This window comes from Rutilus rutilus (assembly GCF_951802725.1).
Source record: "Rutilus rutilus genome assembly, chromosome: 16".
Lineage (NCBI taxonomy): Eukaryota > Metazoa > Chordata > Actinopteri > Cypriniformes > Leuciscidae > Rutilus > Rutilus rutilus.
In genome coordinates this window covers 1,203,035-1,229,251 of record NC_140224.1, presented here as the reverse complement: position 1 = coordinate 1,229,251, position 26,217 = coordinate 1,203,035, and the positions used below count along the sequence as shown (strand labels likewise).

The 26,217-nt window shown below is 38.7% G+C and overlaps 1 protein-coding gene across 6 annotated transcripts in view; it reads right to left on the bottom strand.

Moving 5' to 3' along the window:
- LOC311306450 (myosin phosphatase Rho interacting protein) overlaps window positions 1-26,217 on the bottom strand; it is a 70,734-nt gene that overhangs the window by 8,592 nt on the left and 35,925 nt on the right. For 3 of the 6 annotated variants that reach the window (XM_084434850.1, XM_084434853.1, XM_084434852.1), the window contains exons 9-18: window positions 24,747-24,854; window positions 21,164-21,220; window positions 16,878-16,946; window positions 16,641-16,730; window positions 15,419-15,528; window positions 14,316-14,856; window positions 13,349-13,486; window positions 3,114-3,261; window positions 2,239-2,356; window positions 865-1,024 (exon numbers count right to left, since the gene is read on the bottom strand). In XM_084434850.1, coding sequence (XP_084290976.1) covers window positions 865-1,024; window positions 2,239-2,356; window positions 3,114-3,261; window positions 13,349-13,486; window positions 14,316-14,856; window positions 15,419-15,528; window positions 16,641-16,730; window positions 16,878-16,946; window positions 21,164-21,220; window positions 24,747-24,854 — 1,539 coding nt within the window. Of the gene's footprint in view, window positions 1-864; window positions 1,025-2,238; window positions 2,357-3,113; window positions 3,262-9,502; window positions 11,927-13,348; window positions 13,487-14,315; window positions 14,857-15,418; window positions 15,529-16,640; window positions 16,731-16,877; window positions 16,947-21,163; window positions 21,221-24,746; window positions 24,855-26,217 lie in introns of all 6 variants that reach the window. The other 3 variants (XM_084434851.1, XM_084434849.1, XM_084434848.1) reach the window with 2 other exon arrangements.

Sequence of the window (26,217 nt, the reverse complement as noted above, 5' to 3'; positions counted from 1 at the left end):
ATGTGACGCACATCCATATCTCATATTTTCCTAATATCTTGTACCGTTAAACATGGGATCACGTGCATGAATATGCATATGCAAATGATATGCAGATGAGGATATGCACAGTAAACGAGGCGTTGTAAGCTCATATATGGTTATTTCGGGGAGGAGACGCATGTTCACAATCTTCCTCTGACTGGGTTTATAAAGGGGATGTTGCGCAGGTTCTGGCGTACGCTCGCTTTTATAAGTCTGAATAGACGTACGCCATTTTGGGCTTTCAGGCGCACATACACTTTTAGTGAGGATCCTACACACAGTTTTATAAATGAGAGCCCTGAAGTGGATTTATTTGCTTTAAAGGGATAGTTCACCCAAAAAAGAAAATGACCCCATGATTTACTCACTCCTCAAATCATCATAGGTGTATATGACTGACTTCTTTCAGATGAATACAATCAGAGTTATATAAAAAAATGCTCTGGCTCTTCCAAGCTTTATAATGGCAGTGAATGGCTGTTTCTGTTTTGAAGTCCATAAAAGTGCATCTGTCCATCATAAAAGTGCATCTGTCCATCATAAAGTGCTCCACAGGCTCCAGGGGTTAATAAAGGCCTTCTGAAGCAAAGCGATGAGTTTGTGTAAGAAAAATATCCATATTTAACACGTTACAAAGTAAAAGTCTAACTTCCGGCCATTATAAAGCATGGAAGAGCCAGGACATTGTTTAATATAACTCTGATTGTATTCGTCTGAAGAAGAATGTCATACACACCTATGATGAGGGAGAGTAAATCATGGGCTAATTTTCATTTTTGGGTGAACTGTCCCTTTAAGGTCCTCAGCAATATGACCAACATCTCTGTATACGGCCGTTACCTGGTTGTGCGCATTGAGCTCCTGGTTCTCCCGCTGGCACTGTCTGAGCGCCTGTCTCTCGGCCTCCAGCGCTTGGGCCAGGTGAGCGTTTTCTAAGCACTTCTGAGAGTATTGCTCTGACAACACCTCGATCTCCCTCTGGTACGACATCAGCTCCTCCCTGCAACACAAGTCAAGTCTACATTTATACAGCGCTTTAACAATACAGATGTTTCACAGCAGCTTTACAGTGATAATAGATTACAGTAACAGAGAGTGTTTAGGCTTTACAGCAGATCTAGAATAAAGTTACTGTCCAGATAAAGTTAGTTTTGATTGATTCACTTCCGTTGCAAAGATCACATGCGTATCACGTGTTCAGTCTATAGGTATGAGTATGTAAATATGTATGCAGGCGTGTAGTCTTTCTTTACAAATTGACCTCAACAAATTACTTGTCTGGCCTTAAACTCAATAAAATACAGAATTGTTTGTCGCTTCCGCATATCTACATAAACTGGAATCATTAACGTTTGACAACACACACACACACACACACACTTCTCCTGTCAGTTTAAAGAGGTGATAAAAGAGCAAGGCCTTTAAGTCTAGACGGAAGTACAGCCAAGAGCTCGAGGGCAGATTATGTGCACGTAGACAAAGAAAGAAACTGTGCAATCACTGCAGATTTGGCATCTTGTCTGCATTGCCCCAGGACACACTTGGCAGTGGAGGCGGTCATGCAGTCGGGATTTGGCCACTTAAACCTTTATCAGCGTTCGTACAGACACTCTATAATCAAATTACAGGACTTTCAAGGACTTTTCAAGCACTACTTTGTTTTTGTTTTTGTCTACAATCAGAGATCTCACTTATCAAACAATATCTTTCTTTATTTTCTTTCAAAATCTAAAAAGGTAAATGGATAAAAATAAACTAGTAAATTAACATGCAAGGACTGCGGTAACTTTAACCATTGCAAGGATACTATGACAAATATATTGCTTTCCTTATTCAAATTGATTTTTTCAATTTCTTCTCTCACATGAATATATGATTGACTTGAAGAATAAAAGCTGGATTATATACTTGGATAGTTATATGAGGAATATCACACTCACAGCCATGCGAAACGCCTGTATATCTATATCAGACGGACTGCAGCTTCAATTTTGTGTGAAAAGATTGTTTTATCAATACAATTAAAAATAAATTTCCCATAATTCAAGCACTTCGGCTGTACTTCCGTCACTCCAATATGGATGAAATGCATCACAAATGCACGAGTAAAAAGCGAAGTGGAAGGCTGTGGCATCGTAAACTTGTCTCAAAAAGCAATAAAATGTGAAGAATGCAAAGGTGCGTCTGAAACTGCATAAAGGAACAACAACTGACTCGTGCTGTTTGCGGATCTCCTCGATGTCTGCGTTTTCAGTGTTGTTGTTGGCCTTGCGCGCCTTCTCCAACTCCCGCTCCAGCTCCGTCCGATGTGCGTTCTTCATCGCTTCGATGGCTGGTCAGATAAAAACAGAATTAAAATGCTGCGCACACGTCTTAATTGGCTCTGGCATGAGGAATGCTGTGGATATTCATTTGATATTAAAGTCCCCCTGTGGTGAAAATCCAGCGTTTAATGTTGTTTATGTGTCTATGTGGTGTTTTTAATATGCTTTAAGACAAAGCATGTGTAAGTTCATAAGTCGACACCATTGCTGAGTATTTTCTCCTTAAAACTGCAGTGAACCAAAGACAGTCTCAAAAACACGCTTTGAAATCGCTGGTGTTTCTGACGTCACAAACTACCTTGTAACCAATCAGATCAACGTGTGATCGTCAACCAGTGGATCTCTGAGCTGAGTGAGTGGAGGCGGGGCTCATTTGCATATTCATAGAACCGCGCATACTAAATGAGGCAAGGGTGTCGAGTTACATTCAAGATATTTTAAGGGATGAAGACATTGTTTTCAAGGAAAAAATGCTTAAATATGTAATTTAGGTGATCAAAGATGAGTTTTAAGGGATAAAATGATTGACTACAGGGAGACTTTAAAAACTTTCTGGAATGTTATATTCGGCATCGTGTAGCCTATATATTATCTGATTCCAGTGACTTTTACACACAAGTAGAGTTAATTTCATGCTACGCAGTACACCGATCCCATTCATTTTCATGTGTGGATAATTTAAGACATTAAGGTAGTGTTTAGTTTTGAGGGTCCGTTTCAAATGGAATGACCCGTTTGCTCTTGTCCCGTTTCTTCAGTACTAACCAGATATAGTGGCTGCGGTCTCCTCGGCCAGCAGTCTCTCCTTATCCTCCTGCAGTTTCTCCAGTTCCCGCTGGTGCTTTTTCTGCAGCTCATCGATTACCTTCTGGTGAGACTCTTCCATGGCAGCGAAGCCGCGTTCACATGTAGCCTGTGGGGGGAAACGGAGGAAGCAGGATTTAGTGCACCTCGTTTTGGATCGACTCAAGTCCACTTCTACTTCATCTGACCAGGACAACACTTACACAGACGACGGAGATTAGCGATGTGTGGACAGAACGGTGTCCACACAAAGCCAGACATTAATAACCTACGATGACATGAAGGGACACAGAGGCCAGTGAGAGATGGCTTTGCAAACGTAACATAAATTTGTGATTTATCTGGGACTGTGTGTTCAAATTGCGGTCCCAAAAGATTGGACACTTTAGCCAAACTTAATGCACGAATGTCATTGGATCAGATTCAAAATATCAAATGAAAATCTATTTATGTTTAAAGACAGACAGCACTAGAACACTTTATATACAAGCTTGTTTCTGCCACAGATTAAAAAAATAAAAGGTAATTGCAACTTTTTGATATCACAAAGCAGACTATTTTATTTATAACGTCTGAATTTGTGAGATACAAACGCAGAATTGAGCGATACAAATGTGGAATTGCAACTCAGAATTGCGCTAGATAAACTCAGAATTGCGAGGTTCAAACTCAGAATTGCGCAAGATAAACTCAGAATTGCGAGGTTCAAACTCAGAATTGCGCTAGATAAACGCAGAATTGCGCAAGATAAACTCAGAATTGCGCAAGATAAACTCAGAATTGCGCTAGATAAACTCAGAATTGCGCTAGATAAACGCAGAATTGCGCAAGATAAACGCAGAATTGCGCTAGATAAACTCAGAATTGCGCTAGATAAACGCAGAATTGCGCAAGATAAACGCAGAATTGCGCAAGATAAACTCAGAATTGCGAGGTTCAAACTCAGAATTGCGCAAGATAAACTCAGAATTGCGCTAGATAAACGCAGAATTGCGAGGTTCAAACTCAGAATTGCGCAAGATAAACTCAGAATTGCGAGGTTCAAACTCAGAATTGCGCAAGATAAACTCAGAATTGCGCAAGATAAACTCAGAATTGCGCAAGATAAACTCAGAATTGAGCTACATAAACGCAGAATTGCGAGGTTCAAACTCAGAATTGCGCAAGATAAACTCAGAATTGCGAGGTTCAAACTCAGAATTGCGCAAGATAAACTCAGAATTGCGCTAGATAAACGCAGAATTGCGAGGTTCAAACTCAGAATTGTGAGATACAAATTTAGAATTGTGAGATACAAACGCAGAATTGCGAGATACAAACGCGGAATTGCGAGATACAAACGCGGAATTGCGAGATACAAACGCGGAATTGCGAGATACAAACGCGGAATTGCGAGATACAAACTCGGAATTGCGAGATACAAACGCAGAATTGCGAGATACAAACTCAGAACTGCGAGATACAAACTCGGAATTGCGAGATACAAACTCGGAATTGCGAGATACAAACTCGGAATTGCGAGATACAAATGCGGAACTGCGAGATACAAACGCGGAACTGCGAGATACAAACTCGGAACTGCGAGATACAAACTCGGAATTGCGAGATACAAACGCGGAATTGCGAGATACAAACGCGGAATTGCGAGATACAAACTCAGAACTGCGAGATACAAACTCGGAATTGCGAGATACAAACGCAGAATTTCGGGATACAAACGCGGAAGTGCGAGATACAAACTCGGAACTGCGATATACAAACTCGGAATTGCGAGATACAAACGCGGAATTGCGAGATACAAACGCGGAATTGCGAGATACAAACTCAGAACTGCGAGATACAAACTCGGAATTGCGAGATACAAACGCAGAATTTCGGGATACCAACGCGGAAGTGCGAGATACAAACTCAGAACTGTGAGATACAAACTCGGAATTGCGAGATACAAACGCGGAATTGCGAGATTCAAACTCGGAACTGCGAGATACAAACTCGGAACTGCGAGATACAAACTCGGAACTGCGAGATACAAACGCGGAATTGCGAGATACAAACGCGGAATTGCGAGATACAAACTCAGAACTGCGAGATACAAACTCGGAATTGCGAGATACAAACGCAGAATTTCGGGATACAAACGCGGAAGTGCGAGATACAAACTCAGAACTGTGAGATACAAACGCGGAATTGCGAGATTCAAACTCGGAACTGCGAGATACAAACGCAGAATTGCGAGATACAAACGCGGAAGTGCGAGATACAAACGCAGAACTGCGAGATACAAACGCGGAATTGCGAGATACAAACGCGGAATTGCGAGATACAAACTCGGAATTGCGATATACAAACTCGGAATTGCGAGATACAAACGCGGAATTGCGAGATACAAACGCGGAACTGCGAGATACAAACGCGGAACTGCGAGATACAAACTCGGAATTGCGAGATACAAACGCGGAATTGCGAGATACAAACGCGGAATTGCGAGATACAAACTCAGAACTGCGAGATACAAACTCGGAACTGCGAGATACAAACTCGGAATTGCGAGATACAAACGCAGAATTTCGGGATACAAACGCGGAAGTGCGAGATACAAACTCAGAACTGCGAGATACAAACTCGGAATTGCGAGATACAAACGCGGAACTGCGAGATACAAACTCGGAACTGCGAGATACAAACTCGGAAGTGCGAGATACAAACTCAGAACTGCGAGATACAAACTCGGAATTGCGAGATACAAACGCGGAATTGCGAGATACAAACTCGGAATTGCGAGATACAAACGCGGAATTGCGAGATTCAAACTCGGAACTGCGAGATACAAACGCGGAATTGCGAGATTCAAACTCGGAACTGCGAGATACAAACTCGGAACTGCGAGATACAAACTCGGAAGTGCGAGATACAAACTCGGAACTGCGAGATACAAACTCGGAAGTGCGAGATACAAACGCGGAATTGCGAGATACAAACTCGGAATTGCGAGATACAAACTCGGAATTGCGAGATACAAACGCGGAACTGCGAGATACAAACTCGGAACTGCGAGATACAAACTCGGAAGTGCGAGATACAAACTCAGAACTGCGAGATACAAACTCGGAATTGCGAGATACAAACGCGGAATTGCGAGATACAAACTCGGAATTGCGAGATACAAACGCGGAATTGCGAGATTCAAACTCGGAACTGCGAGATACAAACGCGGAATTGCGAGATTCAAACTCGGAACTGCGAGATACAAACTCGGAACTGCGAGATACAAACTCGGAAGTGCGAGATACAAACTCGGAACTGCGAGATACAAACTCGGAAGTGCGAGATACAAACGCGGAATTGCGAGATACAAACTCGGAATTGCGAGATACAAACTCGGAATTGCGAGATACAAACGCGGAATTGCGAGATTCAAACTCGGAACTGCGAGATACAAACTCGGAAGTGCGAGATACAAACTCAGAACTGCGAGATACAAACTCGGAATTGCGAGATACAAACGCGGAAGTGCGAGATACAAACGCAGAACTGCGAGATACAAACGCAGAATTGCGAGATTCAAACTCGGAAGTGCGAGATACAAACTCGGAAGTGCGAGATACAAACTCAGAACTGCGAGATACAAACTCGGAATTGCGAGATTCAAACTCGGAACTGCGAGATACAAACTCGGAACTGCGAGATACAAACGCGGAAGTGCGAGATACAAACGCAGAACTGCGAGATACAAACGCAGAATTGCGAGATACAAACGCGGAAGTGCGAGATACAAACGCAGAACTGCAAGATACAAACGCAGAACTGCGAGATACAAACGCAGAACTGCGAGATAAACGCAGAACTGCGAGATACAAACGCAGAATTGCGAGATACAAACGCGGAAGTGCGAGATACAAACGCAGAACTGCGAGATACAAACGCAGAACTGCGAGATACAAACGCGGAAGTGCGAGATACAAACGCAGAACTGCGAGATACAAACGCGGAAGTGCGAGATACAAACGCAGAACTGCGAGATACAAACGCAGAATTGCGAGATACAAACGCGGAAGTGCGAGATACAAACGCGGAAGTGCGAGATACAAACTCGGAACTGCGAGATACAAACTCGGAACTGCGAGATACAAACTCGGAACTGCGAGATACAAACTCAGAACTTCGAGATACAAACGCAGAATTGCACGAGATAAACTCTGAATACATAAATTTGCAATTCTGAGGAAAAACATCAGAATTGAGATTAAACTCGCAATGACAAGCTGAACCATATCGCATTAATTATCGCAGGCGATACATCTGTGATAATTAATGCGATATGGCTCAGCTTGCCAGTGAACTACGGCTCTGTGTAGTAAATGCCGCTCCATCTGAAAGCAGGTGATGGCGATTTACTACTAATCAAGGAACCGGCTTTACTGACGAGATGCACATAACAATGTCATGCGATATATCGGCCAGCCCTAGTTTTTAACTTTAAAAAAATCTGAACTGTGTTTCCGGTTTCATTTTTTTATTCCGTGGTGAAAACAAGCTTTCTTACACTAAGCAAAATGCTTAATTTGTGATTAAGCAGTCAATATACTGTTCAAACTTGAGATAAAAAGTATGTGAACACATTGTGGTTGTCAAACATTGGCGGATCATGTTGATAGTTAATGATTCTCTACACCTGTGAGAACTGACTTCATAGATGCACTAAAATCACCTTGACACCAATTGATTAAATGTTATTGCAAAAATGGCTCAGAAAAACACTAGCATTTGTTTGCAAATACTTCATTTGAGATTTCAACTTCAAATGCAATGAAATTCAAACATTTGTGGCTTAAATGTCCTTTTGGGATCACTATATATGCTCTTGTCTGAAGATATGACGTGTTTTGATATATAATTATTATAAACTCAGCTATCACATATCTGTACGATTTGGCACTTTTAGGATTACAGCCACTTTTCATGAACAGAGTTGATTTCAGTACAAGAGATTTCAATGCTCTTCCGACCATGCAAACCCAACGCACTTCCGCTGTCTTTTCAATGGCCCTGATCTCTGCACTCAAGTTGAGCTCTGATCAGACGAGCGAATGAAGCAGTTGTTTTTGCAAGGTCCTGGGACACGACCAACTCTTCCTGTCTCCATATCACAACAGCACCTGCACTTGTTTATTCACCAGTCTCTCTGGGTGGAAAATCTCATTTCCTCTTTCGTCAGGACAAACACGAGTCCAGTATCACATACTGATGACAAATTTAGTACGACTGAGTTTTTGTGCAATTAGAAATTCAACGTCTATAATCTTTTTTAGTACAAAATTATATCCAGTCCAAATTTTGAAAAATAAACTGAATTTTTTTGTAGTAAATGAATAAGAAAATATCCCTGCAACCCAAAGCACAACTAAAAAAAAACTGAACTGTCATTATTCATTGTTTTACAATTAATAAATAGAGAGAAAAAATAGTTATCAATAATGAGACAAAAGTACCAAATACAGGCTGTCAAATTTGACAACTGCACCAATGCCAATTCCTTTTATGAGCTTATGAACATGGCCTCATTTTTACAATTTGTCTATGAGTGTAAAATGATGTAGTCAGGAACAGACTTGAGCTCTGGTCTTTAAGGCCACATCACTAGTTTGTATGTTTTTAAATCAGCAATCGGGTAACAAACTAGCTGTGTATTTTTCAGTACTTGGAATTTTTAATTGCAAGATGGTGCACCAATGCAATAGTTTATATAATTTATGAAATGAAATCAAATAAATCTGATTTATTATAATACTGCATAATAAAATGTAATTGCATCTGTCTTCAGAGTCAATTCTTTCACAAAAACATTCACATTTTAAATCATAGACTGTTATTTAAAATAAAATATTTTAGTTGTCGTCATGCATTATTAATAATTAGGTTAAGCAGCTGGCATTTTGCAGTCATCAAAGACGAGCGGCGATTTATGAAGAACTAGTCTTGCAAAGACTGTTAATCAGGCAAAGAGCTTGAGTATGAAAACAAGAACCAGGTGAACCACATCTATGAGGTTTTAAGAGTATGCATTCTCAGATACATCAACTGATTCTTAATTGCTCTCCATTGGGTTCAATAAGCTAGAAACTAGTTTCTTCAATGAGAGTTTTCTTAAATGTCCCCCTGACCCACACTCCTAACGCTAAAGCGTACATGCACACCTAAGGTTAATAGCCATGCGTCACTGGTGAGAGATATTAGGCTAGAGACCAAAGCACCACAAAGCAGGGTTAGTATGAGAAAAGGAAGGGAAAGGATCAGGTTGCCACATGAAGTCATTACAGACGGAGAACAGCAAGGACACGGATCTCCTTGACCTTTAGGTTTTCCAAGTCTTTCTGGTATTTCAGACGCAGTAATGTTGCACTGTCTTGTTGATTCACTTCCTCAGTCAGTTCGGACACCCGGGACACAAGCTTCTGGATCCGCTCTTTGAGGGAACTCCTGGTTGGCTCGCCATAAACAGGTCCGACGGCGTCCGTGAGCTCTTCCATCTCTCGATCGAAGCGGGCTTGCAGGTCGTTACGCTCAATCTCATGCTTCTTCTTAAGGTTCTCCATGCACTCGGTCAGGGAGTCGATCTCTTTCACGTTCTCCTCGGATCTCAGCTTCAGAGTCTCGCCGGCTTTGGCCACTTCCAGTCTCAGCTTCTCTGCTTCTTGCTCGTACTCCTCCTTTAATTCTCGCAGCTCCTTTTTATGCTTCGCCATCGTGTCCTGAAGCTGAATGGCCCCGTCCACGGAGTCGATCGGTTCTCCTTCGATCTGAATGTGGGTCACCGCCATTAAATCGCCACTTTTGGGACTCTGGACGCTTGAAGAAACTCGCTTGTCCTCTAGTTCAGACTGAAGTTGTGCTCTCAAATTAGAACGGTTTAAACGTTTCATCGCTGGGAAGATCTTCAGAATTACAAAGCACATGGTTATGTCCATTACAGCCTCACGAATGTACTCGGACCGGCATCGTTGCATGTCGCAGTTTGAAAGCCTCAAAGCCAACGACTGCATCTGCTCATTTGTTCGTTCCCTAATAGCCGAAGCAGTTTGATTTAATAACACCACTTTCTTCTGAACGACTTCAGTGAGACTCTTTATAACGCAGGGATTGTTGGCATCATCAAACAAATGATTCAAAACATCACTCAATTGTCCAGCGCTCTCATCTGTGCAAGTTGCATCACTTTCACGTTCTTTGAGGTTGGAGAGATTATGCATGAGAAGCAGCATTTCATTATCCGCTAGCATACGCTGAATCACGGTTCTTACGGTTTCCTCGTCCTCTAAACCACCTAAAACTTTATGTAGAATCCTTCTCTCAAACAACATTCCTGCCTGATTCTCGTCCAAAATGTTGGCGCTGGACGAATCACATTCTTTAGTCACCTTACTGCCAATTATCATGTCGAGTACATGATTAAGAGACTCAGACTTTCTCTTGAACTCTTCCGTGACTTTCTCAATTACATCTTCCCTTTGCATCGACTCTTCGCGCTCGCTTTCTGTTCCCGGTTCACTAGCAAACGTCGCCTTCGCTTTCAACGTTCTAACTTCCTCCTGCGAATCTACAAGCATCTGATTACACATCCTCACAGTCTCTTCATGCTTTGCTAGAAGCTCTGTATTCTGGGACTTAAGTTCTCGACAGACATGCTCAGCGTTTTGAAGCTTCTTCTCCTTCTCTGAAAGCTGGGATTGAAGGACCTCCAATTGGCGCTTGAGTTCGTCTTTCTCCAAATCTGACTCTTTATCGCCTCTCTCGCTCTCCGCCACCTGAAATCCAAGACCCCTAAGAGTGGCTTCTTTTAATTGCAATCTTTTCTCTGTATCTTTCAAATTATTACCGAGCGCCTCCAATTTATTAAGAGCCTCTTGCAGCTTCTGCGATTTCTCATCGAGTTCTCGTTCGTACACGTTTTTATCGGCAGCGTCTTCCCGCTCCTGGTTCACGTTTGCTTGCGGATTGCTACGTAGTCTACAAAGCTCAGCTTTCAGCCTGTCTATTTCTCGATCCGCTTCCCTCAACTGGTTTACAATCTCCTGATAGCGCTGGTGCAAAGCTACGTTTTCGTTCGCAAGCAACTCCACTTGCTGCGACAGATCTTTACTGGTCATTTCAGGATGGTCTGGTCTAAAGCAACCGGATGCACACGGATTCTCCGTTTTCTGCTGGACTTTTCCCAACATGTCCTCCATGGTGACCAAACGAGCTTCATAGTCTCGGATGCAATCTCCAGCTCTTTCCAAGCTTTTCCTCATCGTCTCACTCTCAATTTCCTGTTGATTCTTGAGGCTTTCCAACAGTTTTTGGCATTGCATCATTTCACCCACTGACCTACTTTCCTGTCCTTGAGGAGATTCAACCCAAATGTATTCGCTATGCAAGTGCAAGAGCTTTATCAGCTCCCTTAATGTCAGAGGCTCATTTGCGTCTATCAAGCCCTCGAGCTCTCTAATCTTTCCCTCACTATCCTGAAGTATGAAACTGACCGCTTTTTGAATGGAGTTTGAGGGACAGACCTCGGAGATGGCAGTGTTTTTGGTGTCAGAAAGGCAAGGTTCCTTTGTGGGCCAGTGTGAGAGAGAAAGGCCAAGCTGTGCTTGCATGTTGCGCTTTTTCAGTTCTTGCAGCTGCAGGAGCTCTTTGGTTTCCTGGTACTTCTTTGTTAAGCTCTGAGCTTGAGAACTAACCAGTTCAGTCCTCTTCATCAGGGGCTCTGTCTCAAGACTCAAAGGGGAATCCAGCTTGGAAAAGGGGACCAGACAGTTGATTAACAGTCAGCATTGGTCAATAAGTCAATCTAGATTATTAATCAACAATTATTCATAAGTTTTTAAGGGAAATTTACTTCATTACATCTGTTTCTAATCAATCTATTGAGGTTAAATTCATTCAGCTTCTTTCATGGAATGATGCACATTAGAACGCTAGAAAAAAATTAATGGCAAAAGGTTAGTAAATCAAAACAATGCATGCATATTAAGAGGTTAAAGAGTTGTTTCATGGGGTAAGTGACGCAAAATTAGTGCGAGGTAAGAATGCCAGAACAGTTATATGCCATCCAGTTATAAGCCTGCAGTTCTTTTGTGGAACAACGTCACCTGACTATTAAACAACCACTAATGTCTGTTCATAGCAAACCTTTTGATTAAAAGGTGAATAAAATCCATTAAAGACAAGATGAAATGTGTCAGATATTGAACAGAGCATCACCGTTTGAGTGTACTTGATATACGAAACGATGCCATGTTTAAGATAAAATCACCCCATATTTGCTTTTTAATACATAAAGCTTTAACTTTGCTACACTGAAAACATACATTATAAAAATATCGAACTGTGAAGCCATTTAATCCCAAACAAGTCAATAAAAGATGGCTGTAAGCAATTTTGAGTCCAAATTAAGCTCAGAAAACAATGCAACAATATTCTGAACAAAACTAAACACACACACACGAAACGCACACATACATACTCTACAGCATATATTGAAAAAGTCAAGAATAAGGTTAAAAATGAGATGAACGAATGGTTAAATATGAATAAAACATATCATGCACATATGCCCTTAATAGGCATCTTCTCATATGCCAATGTTTATGTAGCATTTTCACATAAAATGTAGTTTATTTTCAACGCCCTTCAGATATACTGATACTCAATGCATTTGATCTGACACTGAAAACTCTTATTTGCCCAATCTTAAACTATTGCATAAATCCTAATAAAACATTTCAATTAAATCTTCACAATAACATGCTTTAATTTCAAATGTGCATCATTGAGTATGAATGTATCTGGAGGGCAACAGTAAGCTCTGAGTCTGTTTTCATGCCGTCATTGCATAATGATTAATTCACGTACAATTAATGTTAATAATTTCTATGTTGGAACATGCAATAGAGTTTGCATGAAATTGAAATGTTTAATGTCATTTTGCTCGAACATGGCAAGAGGAATCTTAAGTAGAGGCAAAAAAAAAAGAGAATAAGAAACAAATCTGTTCGTTTACATGCAACTGTCTCTAGACATGCAAAGCACGCGTTTGCAGCTTCGATGATAAAGATGGAAGCCATGTGTTTGTTTGTCACCTAATAATGAAACACAATGTGCTCAATGGACAAAAAAACCCCAAATGGATACATTATTGAAATCATGTGACGTACCGGTGAAATGTAGCCGGCGCGGATCTGGTGTTCCCGCTCAAAGGCGTTTTTGAGCTGACCCTCGAGCTCCAGCTTGTGCCGGTTGGAGTCCATTAACTGCTGGTGGCAGCTCTCCAGCTGACCCTTCAACTCTTCCACCTGACAACAGGCACAGCACAACCAGAAGTTATGATTTAAAACCAGGGGTGGGAATCTTTTGGTACCTCACGATTCGATTCAAATCAATTCTTGAGGTCATGATTCTCGATTTTGAATCAAATTTCGATTCGGTATGTGCATAGAGTTGATTGTAGTTTACCGTTTTAGATACTTTTCTTATTTGACTGCGGTAGAGTTTAATAGGTCCAGAAGGGGAAAAGAAATGTGAATCTTGAAATTTATTTAGTTTTTCTTCCCATTTTAGTCCCAATATAATTAACCCAATATTATAAAATAAATTTAATTTAAGCTGACTATAATCATTTCACACAGTCTTCTGTAATAAAGCAAAGCGGGAAATTTAATTTTATATATTAAAAATAGGAACAAAGAAGCAAATTACAAACAATAGGACAAATATACAAATTAAATAAACTACGTTTTTCAGGTACAGTAGCATAAGATTGTTTAACATGTAGTAAGAAATAGGCCTGTATAAGCATCACTGTATGAATTTAAATATAAATTGATTCATATTGAAGATAAAAAAATAGGTTTATTTTATTGAGATTACTGGCAACAGATTATGAGGCTGTATTCCCTTTAAGAATGAATGCACCGATCTAATATACTGTTACACATCCAATTTTCATAACTTCAATTACTTTAAGTAGTTCTGCGAAGTTAAAGAAGTCTAACACTTTAGAAAATCGATTTTTGAAATTTGTGAATCGATATAAATCGATTGAAGATAGAATCGCGATTCATATACGAATAATTCGTATATTTCAACGTTGCATGTTTGTGCATTGTGTTCTGCATGCCGTACCCCTTTCTTGTAGCTCTCCACGAGTTTCTCCAGCTCTGATGTGTCTCTGCTGGGATGAGTGGAAGGCAAAGGCACCCTCCTCTCGTCCCTGATGGGTGTCTTCTCCACCTGCTGCCAGCGCTGCTCGATCTCGTCCTCCACCATCTGCTGTCGCTCCCCGGACGGGGGCGGAGCCTCGCCCATGGCCACACCCACACCCTCGCCCGAGGCCACACCCACACCCTCAGACTCCGCCTTCCCATCGAAGGCCGAGCCGGTGACGCTCTCGTACCTCCTGCGCCGCTCCTCCCGCCGCTTGTTTCGCTCGCTCAGCTCCGCCTGGAAGGAGTCGGACTCGTTCGCTCTCTGCTGGGCCAGAGCCTGAGCGATGGGACGAAACTCGGCCCAGTCAAAGGTTTTGGACCGTCCTTCTCGCCTTCGTTCTCTCGCTCGACTCTTCTTTATTCCGGCTTCTCGCTCCACTGACGCTTCAGAGGACGGGGAGTCCGCAGTGAGGTCCGGCCGGGGGAGACCCTCAAACGAGCCTGGGTCGACCGTCAGGCTGGAAAGATTTTATAAGCAAAATGTAAATGTTTTAAAGCAGGGTTCGTACAGATACTGTAAAAAAAACAAAAAAAAACACACATTTGAGGACTTTTCATGCACTACTTTTTTGGTTTTCAAGGACTACTATCAGAGATCGCACTTATCAAACAATATCTTTAGGATTTTTTAAAAGGATTATCACAGATATAAGGTATCCAAAATACAACTTACAAATGTATAATATATATTAAATAAAAAGTTTATAATGGCTATATTTGTTCAATAAAAAATATTTTATATTATAATGTTGGTGTACTTCGTATGGAACAGACGAGCTGCAGAGTTCATTTTGTGTGTAAAGATTGTATTTGTGTTTTTTTTTCCCCAATAAAATTAAATATATATTGTATTTAAATAAGTCAAGCACTTTTTCGAGTACCTCTTCGTAAATATGGCTGTTTTCAAGGGGTTTTCCAGGACTTAATTTTCAAAAAGTCAAATTCAAGTACTTTAAGCACCTTGATCCTGTTAAAGACAAAAAAACGTTCTGGTTGACTATATGATGTGTAGAAACACACCTAGCAACATCTGGTGCCGTGGACGGCCGCACGTTCTTCATGACTGCTTGGATCCAGTTTCGCCGTATTCCTGCGGTCATGGCAGAGAGCGTGTGCACCGCCTCTTGAGTCTGGAAAATTGAGCACATAAAGATTAGAAGAACCTTCCGATTCATTAATATTTTAAAACCTTTGAGAAGAATGAAAAGAACCAAACATGCAAAGGCTAACAACTGGACTATCTGTCTCTGCAGTGCTTGTGCGCCAGAGTTCAGATACAGAACCAAGTACAACTACTAAAAACGTCTTTATTACATGACGTGCTAAATAAAATTAAAACGAAATGCAAGAAAAAAAGTCCATTAAATGAAATAAAATAGAAAGTCCATAAAACAAAAAGTTAATAAAATAAAAAAGTGAAAAAATAAAATCGAAAGTCCATAACAATTTAACAAAATGTCCATAAAATAAAAAAATAAATCCATAAAACAAGTTAATCAAATAAAAAGTCCAAAAATAAAATATAAAGTCCACAACAATTTATCAAAATGTCCATAAAATAAAAAAATTAAATAAATCCAAACTATAAAATAAAAGTCCATAAAATAAAATATAAAGTCCATAAAACAAAAAGTTAATTAAATAAAAAAAATGGGGAAAAAAAAAATAGAAAGGATTTTTTTTTTTACAAAATGTCCATAAAATAAAATTTTTTAATATAAAGTCCATAAAACAAAAGTTAATCAAATAAAAAGTCCAAAAATAAAATATAAAGTCCACAACAATTTAACAAAATGTCCATAAAATAAAAATAAAATAAATCCAAACTATAAAATAAAAGTCCATAAAATAAAATATAAAGTCCATAAAACAAAAGTTAATCAAATAAAAAGTCCAAAAATAAAACAGAAAGTCCATAAAACAAAAAGGTCATAAAAATATAAAGGATTTTTTTTTTTTTTACAAAATGTCCATAAAATAAAAAAATTAAATATAAAGTCCATAAAACAAAAGTTAATCAAATAAAAAGTCCAAAAATAAAATATAAAGTCCACAACAATTTAACAAAATGTCCATAAAATAAAAATAAAAGAAATCCAAACTATAAAATAAAAGTCCATAAAATAAAATATAAAGTCCATAAAACAAAAGTTAATCAAATAAAAAGTCCAAAAATAAAACAGAAAGTCCATAAAACAAAAAGGTCATAAAAATATAAGGAATAATCTTCAGACAGACTTACGTGGATCTGGAAGCCATAGTTGCGTTGAGCTTGATACTCTGTAACATTATAGCATGTGCTGAGGTCAATCTCTCCATCGAGATCAGACGCCTGTGGACATTCAGTGAGAGAAACGTCATCAATTACAGCAATCAGGCGGATTATCACAATAAAATATAATAACTCTAAAGAGGGTGAAAAAATAAATCCAGGATAAACCACAAATGTGCGCACTGAACTTCCTCAAACACAGATTACCTCTTCAGCAATAGAATCCTTGTAGTATCGAAGACTGTGATCGGTCAGCACAAACCAATACTTCTTCCACTGAAACAGAAAAGCATAAAGTGAGAGATAAGACTCTAGAATAGACAACACAATAGAGCTGAAGTGCATCAGATAATTACACAGAGCCCTCGGTCCCAGACAACCCTGCATCAGTCTGGCTTTTAAGACATTTATCCTCCTTTAAAGAGCGTGTGGGAAAAGTTGAGAGGCTTTATCCTTTCAACTTCGACCTATTGAAGCAGAGCAATCAAAGTGTGCCGTGGCCTTTAAACAGCATCAGTGCACGCTTTGAGTCGGGCGTTCGAGCTGACAGACGGATCAAAACTGCTGCCCATCTTCAGGAAATAAAGAAAACTAAGAACTCGCTCAAACGAAATAATTCACACTGCAAAATTATAACTGCAATAAATAATGTTATTAATGTAATTTTTGAATATACAAAAAAAATGCAATGATACTATAATACATTAAACTATGGAAGCTTGTTTCCGCCACAAAATAAAACATTTTAAAAGATAATTGCGACTTTTTACCTCACAATTGCGAGTTTACATCTCACAATTCTGACTTTATATCTCAGAATTGCGAGATATAAAGTCAGAATTGCGAGATATAAAGACAGAATTGCGAGATATAAAGTCAGAATTGCGAGATATAAAGACAGAATTGCGAGATATAAAGACAGAATTGCGAGATATAAAGTCAGAATTGCGAGATATAAAGTCAGAATTGCGAGATATAAAGTCAGAATTGCGAGATATAAAGTCAGAATTGCGAGATATAAAGTCAGAATTGCGAGATATAAAGTCAGAATTGCGTGTTATAAAGTCAGAATTGCGAGACATAAAGTCAGAATTGTGAGATATAAAGTCAGAATTGCGTGTTATAAAGTCAGAATTGCGTGTTATAAAGTCAGAATTGCGAGATATAAAGTCAGAATTGCGAGATATAAAGTCAGAATTGCGAGATATAAAGTCAGAATTGCGAGATATAAAGTCAGAATTGCGAGATATAAAGTCAGAATTGCGAGATATAAAGTCAGAATTGTGAGATATAAAGTCAGAATTGCGAGATATAAAGTCAGAATTGCGAGATATAAAGTCAGAATTGCGTGTTATAAAGTCAGAATTGCGAGATATAAAGTCAGAATTGCGAGATATAAAGTCAGAATTGCGTGTTATAAAGTCAGAATTGCGAGATATAAAGTCAGAATTGCGAGATATAAAGTCAGAATTGCGAGATATAAAGTCAGAATTGCGAGATATAAAGTCAGAATTGCGAGATATAAAGTCAGAATTGCGTGTTATAAAGTCAGAATTGCGAGATATAAAGTCAGAATTGCGAGATATAAAGTCAGAATTGCGAGATATAAAGTCAGAATTGTGAGATATAAAGTCAGAATTGCGAGATATAAAGTCAGAATTGCGAGATATAAAGTCAGAATTGCGTGTTATAAAGTCAGAATTGCGAGATATAAAGTCAGAATTGCGAGATATAAAGACAGAATTGCGAGATATAAAGACAGAATTGCGAGATATAAAGTCAGAATTGCGAGATATAAAGTCAGAATTGCGAGATATAAAGTCAGAATTGCGAGATATAAAGTCAGAATTGCGAGATATAAAGTCAGAATTGCGAGATATAAAGTCAGAATTGCGTGTTATAAAGTCAGAATTGCGAGACATAAAGTCAGAATTGTGAGATATAAAGTCAGAATTGCGTGTTATAAAGTCAGAATTGCGTGTTATAAAGTCAGAATTGCGAGATATAAAGTCAGAATTGCGAGATATAAAGTCAGAATTGCGAGATATAAAGTCAGAATTGCGAGATATAAAGTCAGAATTGCGAGATATAAAGTCAGAATTGCGAGATATAAAGTCAGAATTGTGAGATATAAAGTCAGAATTGCGAGATATAAAGTCAGAATTGCGAGATATAAAGTCAGAATTGCGTGTTATAAAGTCAGAATTGCGAGATATAAAGTCAGAATTGCGAGATATAAAGTCAGAATTGCGTGTTATAAAGTCAGAATTGCGAGATATAAAGTCAGAATTGCGAGATATAAAGTCAGAATTGCGAGATATAAAGTCAGAATTGCGAGATATAAAGTCAGAATTGCGAGATATAAAGTCAGAATTGCGTGTTATAAAGTCAGAATTGCGAGATATAAAGTCAGAATTGCGAGATATAAAGTCAGAATTGCGAGATATAAAGTCAGAATTGTGAGATATAAAGTCAGAATTGCGAGATATAAAGTCAGAATTGCGAGATATAAAGTCAGAATTGCGTGTTATAAAGTCAGAATTGCGAGATATAAAGTCAGAATTGCGAGATATAAAGTCAGAATTGCGAGATATAAAGTCAGAATTGCGTGTTATAAAGTCAGAATTGCGAGATATAAAGTCAGAATTGTGAGATATAAAGTCAGAATTGCGAGATATAAAGTCAGAATTGCGAGATATAAAGTCAGAATTGCGTGTTATAAAGTCAGAATTGCGAGTTATAAAGTCAGAATTGTGAGATATAAAGTCAGAATTGCGAGATATAAAGTCAGAATTGCGAGATATAAAGTCAGAATTGCGTGTTATAAAGTCAGAATTGCGAGATATAAAGTCAGAATTGCGAGATATAAAGTCAGAATTGCGAGATATAAAGTCAGAATTGCGAGATATAAAGTCAGAATTGCGAGATATAAAGTCAGAATTGCGAGATATAAAGTCAGAATTGCGAGATATAAAGTCAGAATTGCGAGATATAAAGTCAGAATTGCGTGTTATAAAGTCAGAATTGCGAGATATAAAGTCAGAATTGCGAGATATAAAGTCAGAATTGCGAGATATAAAGTCAGAATTGCGTGTTATAAAGTCAGAATTGCGTCTTATAAAGTCAGAATTGCGAGATATAAAGTCAGAATTGCGTGTTATAAAGTCAGAATTGCGAGATATAAAGTCAGAATTGCGAGATATAAAGTCAGAATTGCGTGAAATAAAGTCGCAATTGCGTCTTATAAAGTCAGAATTCTGACTTTTTTTCTGGCAATTGCGACTTTATATCTCGCAATTCTGACTTGATAACACATAATTGCGAGTTTATATCACACAATTCTGACATCTTTTCTCACAATTGTGAGATATAAAGTCCAATTTTAAGGGAAAAAAGACTGACTTTTTTTTTTTTTACCTCAGAATAGTTTATATCTCACAATTCTGACTTCATATCTCGCAATTGTGAGAAAAAAAGTCGTAATTATTATTATTTATTTATTATTCAGTGGCGGAAACAAGCTTCCATATTAAACTGCCAGTAGGTGGCGGTAAGTCACTTAATGAGTGAGTCATTGAATCATTCATTCAACCAATTCATTCGAAACACTGAATCGTTCAGTAACAAAACACCTGTTGCTGTGAGATGCGCAATAGTTCTGCGGTGAACTAGCTGGTGAAAGAGAAGAACAGCTAATGTTGTGTCTAAAATGAAAGTAATTTAATATTAACTACTTGTTTATTGAACTGTAACATCTGTAATCATGATCATATTCAGCCAAACAGCTCTCATATGTTCCTCGGTCATGTTGTTACTTAACTATATCATATGTTATAAATAATAAACTCGAAATCATCTAAAAACAAACAAAAAAAAAAGCTATTATTGTCTGGGCACACAGACCAGGCTATTACATTTTATTTATCCATATTACATACATTCTTATTTTTATACGTGTTGTCCAATGACTTATTTGCATTATTTAGGCATTATTTTACTTATTTGTAAGGCAATGTTTATTTATGATAAAGAAATGTGGCCACAAGTGTAAAATTTATTTTAAAAGTTAAGGAATCGTACACTGGATTTTAATGAGACTTTTGTTTTTGTAATCAGGCTTGCAAACAATTCAATAAAATTTGGATTTAGATTTATCGGCCGATATATCGGTTATCGGCTTTCAGATATAAAAAAATGATCGGTTTCATATCAGTGCAACCCTAATAATACAAAAAAAAAACTCATGACTTAATCGAAAGACACATTTTTAGGAAATGTTATCAAATAAAAAGTCATATTTGCAATGTTGCCTTTACACAATCCAATTAGTTTTTAAATATATAAGTATAAACCACAGGTACAATCATTGTTTACACATTGTGAATATTCATTTATCAGCCAGCAGTTTTAGATTCAGTATTTCATTCCTCAACGTTACGCGTCTGTGAGATCTAATACATTTTTGTTTGTTGTTTATTGAAACACAAGCTTACCTGGCCTTGCTCATCAAGTTTCACCATCCAACCTTTCTTGAAGTTCAGCAGGTCTGGCTGTGATGAAGAGGGAAACAGTCATGAGTATAATCAGAGGAAGCCTCACTTTTACAAGCGTTTTCTGCACTTTGGTTCTTCAACACTCTTGGGTGAGAGACAGAGACGCACGTCAGGGTGTCTCTCTGGACTACTCGACTTACACACACACTCTTGAAGAGCTCGAGTGCTCCACACAAAAGCAACAACAAAACAGGCATTTGTGTATTGAGTCCAGGGAAAACAGGGTGTTAAGAGTGCTGGACAGAGCAACACACACACGTTTGTTTAGCTATACTTGTGAGGACCTCCATAGAAGTAATATTTTTTTATACTGTATAAACGGTATATTCTTCCCTTACACTAACCCTAACCCATCACACACACACACTAACCCGACCCCTAAACATGCCCATCACACACACACACACACACACACACACACACACACACACACACACACACACACACACACACACACACACACTAACCCGACCCCTAAACCTGCCCATCTCACACACACACACTAACCCGACCCCTAAACCTGCCCATCTCACACACACTCACTAACTCGACCCGTAAACCTGCCCATCACACACACACACACACACACACTAACTCGACCCCTAAACCTGCCCATCACACACACACACACACACTAACTCGACCCCTAAACATGCCCATCACACACACACACACACACACACACACACACACTAACCCGACCCCTAAACCTGCCCATCTCACACACACACACACACTAACTCGACCCCTAAACATGCCCATCACACACACTCACTCTCTGAGGTTATAAGATATACTTCCGTAAGTCAATATGACTTAGTGTTTTTGTGTTCCAATGTTGTGCTTTTTAATGTGAAAATGCTCTAGATGGCTGTTCCTCTGCGTCTGCGTCGGCAATGAAGACATTATTTTCAAGGAAAAAACATTTAAATATGTAATTCTGGTGATCAAAGATGAGATTTAAGGGATAAAGTGATTCACTACAGCGAGACTTTTAATAATTTTATTGTGTGTTTTAGTTGGTCATCACAAACTCTGGTTTTTATTTAGTTTAGTTTTAGTTGGTGAAAGAATGTTGTTGATGAAAACATTCTTCATCTGAAATCAAGACTGACATTTTACAACCTCAACTAACTTTACCATGTCAAAAAGTGGTTGAATTATCTGTTTTAAGAGACACAGTGCATGATGGTCTTTTGACAAAACCTTCAATTTATTAATAAGGAGTAAAGCAGTTTTGTTCATTTTTTTCATTCTAAGAAATAATAGCCTGTTAATGCTTTTAAAATGAATTAATAGGTGGAATAATTGGTAGGTATTGACTCTTAAACGTGCTTGTAGCCTGTCCAATATATAAAACGTTTGCAAAGAGAGTTTTGGACAGCAGTGATCTTCATCTAACTCTGACGGCTCTGTAAATCGAGATGTTCTTTATTTCATGCTGACTAAAATATTCCAAAACAGTAGTTCATCTTTCCCTTCAAAACCAGCCAAATCCTGCTGCTGTTCTCTTTAACCTTTGAACCTCAGAGAACAACAGAGCAATTGTGAGGGTTTGGAAGAGATTCACCACACACACACACACAGACACACACACACACACACACACACACACACACAGACAGACACACAGACAGACACAGACACAGACACACACACACACACACACACACACACACACACACACACACACATTGTTCTCTGACTTTAGAAGTGGCAGGACACACTTTATATAACCTTCATTTTCTTTAGCGCTTTTAACTGTACATCTCAAAGCGCTTTATAGAAACAAATAAATACACCATATAAAATAATCCACAATATAAAATTAGAGCAACAAAATACACCGTATAAAATAATGCACAATGAAACATTTATACAAATATTGAATTGAAAGCTAATTCTAAAAAATAAGGTAAGATGTAAAAATGCTTAGAGAGTTTGCTTGCCATATCTCGATCGGTCAAGAATTCCATAGTTTTGGAGCTATAGAAGAAAAAGCCCTATCTCCCATCAGTTGTGAGCGAGTTAAAGGAACAGTTAAAAGACCAGTTTCAGATGAACGAAGGTCACGTGTTGGAGAATATGATATTAAAAGTTCGGTCAAGTATTGAGGTGCCAACCATATGTAAAGCTGTGTAAGTAAGCATCAGAATTGTAAAGTCTACCCTAAACCTAACGAGGAGCCAATGCAGAGACTCCAAAATGGGAGTAATGTGATCGCTTATCTTCTAGTAAGGATTCGAGCAGCTGAGTTTTGCACTACCTGCAATTTGTTTAAGCTAGCTTTTGACCCTCCAGCTAACAAGGCATTACAATAATCAATACGGGAAATCACAAAAGTGTTAATCAACCTCTCAGCAACAAGGAAAGTTGATCCAACACTTGACCCATTAATACTAACACCTTCTCTTCTATATCTATCTATCTACCCATCTATAAGATGACATGTACTGCGTTAGACTAAACTGGGAAGGGTCATAGCACTGGCATATTGTCCTTTTGTTAGTTTAACTGATGGATAAAAGCGTCTGTGATTAAATGATTAAATGTAAATGTGAAAGACAGCATTGGACGCAATCTGGCAATATTTCTAATGCTGCGTTCACATCAAACGCGAATAAAGCGTCTGGCGCGAGTGATTTCAATGTTAAGTCAATGTAAAGACACGTTTACGCGCGTCTGGAGGTCCTGCGGCGCGAACGAGGCGTTTAGCGCGGCGCGGTGGACGCGAATTTGCCTCGTTCACGCGAATGACGCGAATTCTTTTATTTGGTGCTTTTTGTGCATTCACGCGTTTGACGCGAATTCGCTTCAGAGTTGAAAAATCGGAACTATGGCGTCTATTCACGCCGCGTTAACCAATCAGGAGCCTGCTTGCTGCTGTCACGTGGTGAAGTGACGGGATAAACTCCCGCCCGGAGTCACTCATTCAAAATGGAGTATAGCAATATAGAAGAATATAATATTCAATATAGCAGTCAACTGAGTATCACTGTAAAGTGAGTATAGTGAGTCACTAGAAAGAGCACCAACAGTGGTATCCGTACCACAGTTTGAAAAACATTGATAGTTTTTCAATATTTAATATACTGTTTTTAAATTTCATATACATTTTCTAAGTGAAGACAGATGTCCAGGCGCTCTGCAGCTGGGATAGAGCGGCTGTAGCTGGTGTCCTGAGGGGTGATCCTCGCTCTGATGCGCTGACTCTCTCTCGAATGCTCGATCAACATCAGCCATCTTGTTGATTTCGCCTCAGACGCGCGTCAATTTCGCTTCAAACTTTTGCTTTTTACACGCGAATAGACGCGGTAGACGCGAATTTGACGCTATTTGCGTTTGGTGTGAACGCACAGTAAGATGGAAGAAAGAGGTTTTAACAGTATTTTGGACAGTAAGTGGACTTTCAGACTTTTCAACGTGTAGTCGGACATGTTTCTTGTCCACGACACCTCAAGATATCTGAAGCAGGCGTGAGTGGACCTTCAGACGTCCAGCTAGAGACAGGGGTGTGTCTTACGGTCATGACGGACTCGGTGGTCCTGCGGTCCAGGGATTTGGCTCGTCTCAGAGGAGGAAGGCTGGAGTGATAGAAGTCTAAACCCTGCGCCGGGTCCGTCTTCTGCTCCTGAAACACAGGGAACAAACAATACTGAGAAACGCTTTAGGCAAACGCAACATCACATGTTAAGCAACTACCCAGAAAACTAGAGATGCACTGATATTAAAAGTGTGTCGATGCTTATAAGTCGTAGGAATGCACCGATTTCAACATTTTGGCCGACACGATAATTATTTATATTTGAAAGCCGATAATCGGTATATTGGCCGTATAAAAGTCTCATCATGTCCCAATCACACAATTATAATGATGTTCTCATGATAATTTTATGTAGACTATATGACTATATGTTGCACTGAACTCTATGAAGTGATTCAATCATATTTCAAACAATTCAAACCCATCATGTTGAACAGTGGCATCTGAAGAGTCTCAGCTGAAGGAGATAATGCATTATTTATCAGCTTTAATATATCGGGCCGATAACCATAGCAGTAAAAATGATCATATACCATCCGATACCGATATGGTGGCCGACATATCGTGCATCCCTAATAATTAGTTCAATAATTACTGCAATTATTATGTTACGTCTGAAAACTAATAAAAGTCTCTTCTGCTCAAAGCTGCATTTATTTGATCAAAAATACAGCAAAAACAGTGAAATATTATTCTAATGTAAATCATCTGTTTTCTATGTGAATATACAGTAAAGTGTAATTTATTCCTGTGATCAAAGCTGAATGTTCAGCATCATTACTCCAGTCTTCAGTGTCACATGATCCTTCAGAAATCATTCTAATATGATGATTTTATTCTCAAGAAACATTTATGATTATTATTAATGTTGCAAACCGTTCATATTTAAGCATTTATCTGAAATAGAATCTTTTGTAACATTATAAATGCCTTTACTGTCACTTTTGATCAAATGAATGTGTCCTTGATGAATAAAAGTATTACTATTCTTTTTGTATTGTCCTGACCCCAAACTTTTGAACAGTTGTCTACATTTGTCTAAATGCATTTAAAAAAAAATAGTAAAAGCTAATATTTTCCAAAAGATAAGTCTTATTAAATTAGCATTTTATAGCTTAACTTAAAGTGAGCATTAAATGATGGCAAAGTTAATCTAAATGTAAAAATATGGGAATCAAGCATGCACAATTACATGTTCAATATTTATCTAATGTTAGCAGATAATGATAACCGATATGGCACTGGTTTATGCATCCCTAAAACACCCCATTAAAAACTATCATTTGTTAAAGTGTTGCACCAGATGTTGAAAGCATAGTTTTATTCAAGAGTGTGTGGAAATGTTTATCCATTCGCTGAAGATGTTTTGCCTCATATCTGAGCAGCTTGCCTGGATATAAATGCGTAATTATGTCCATATGCTCAGGAATAATATTTGACAGACCTCCAC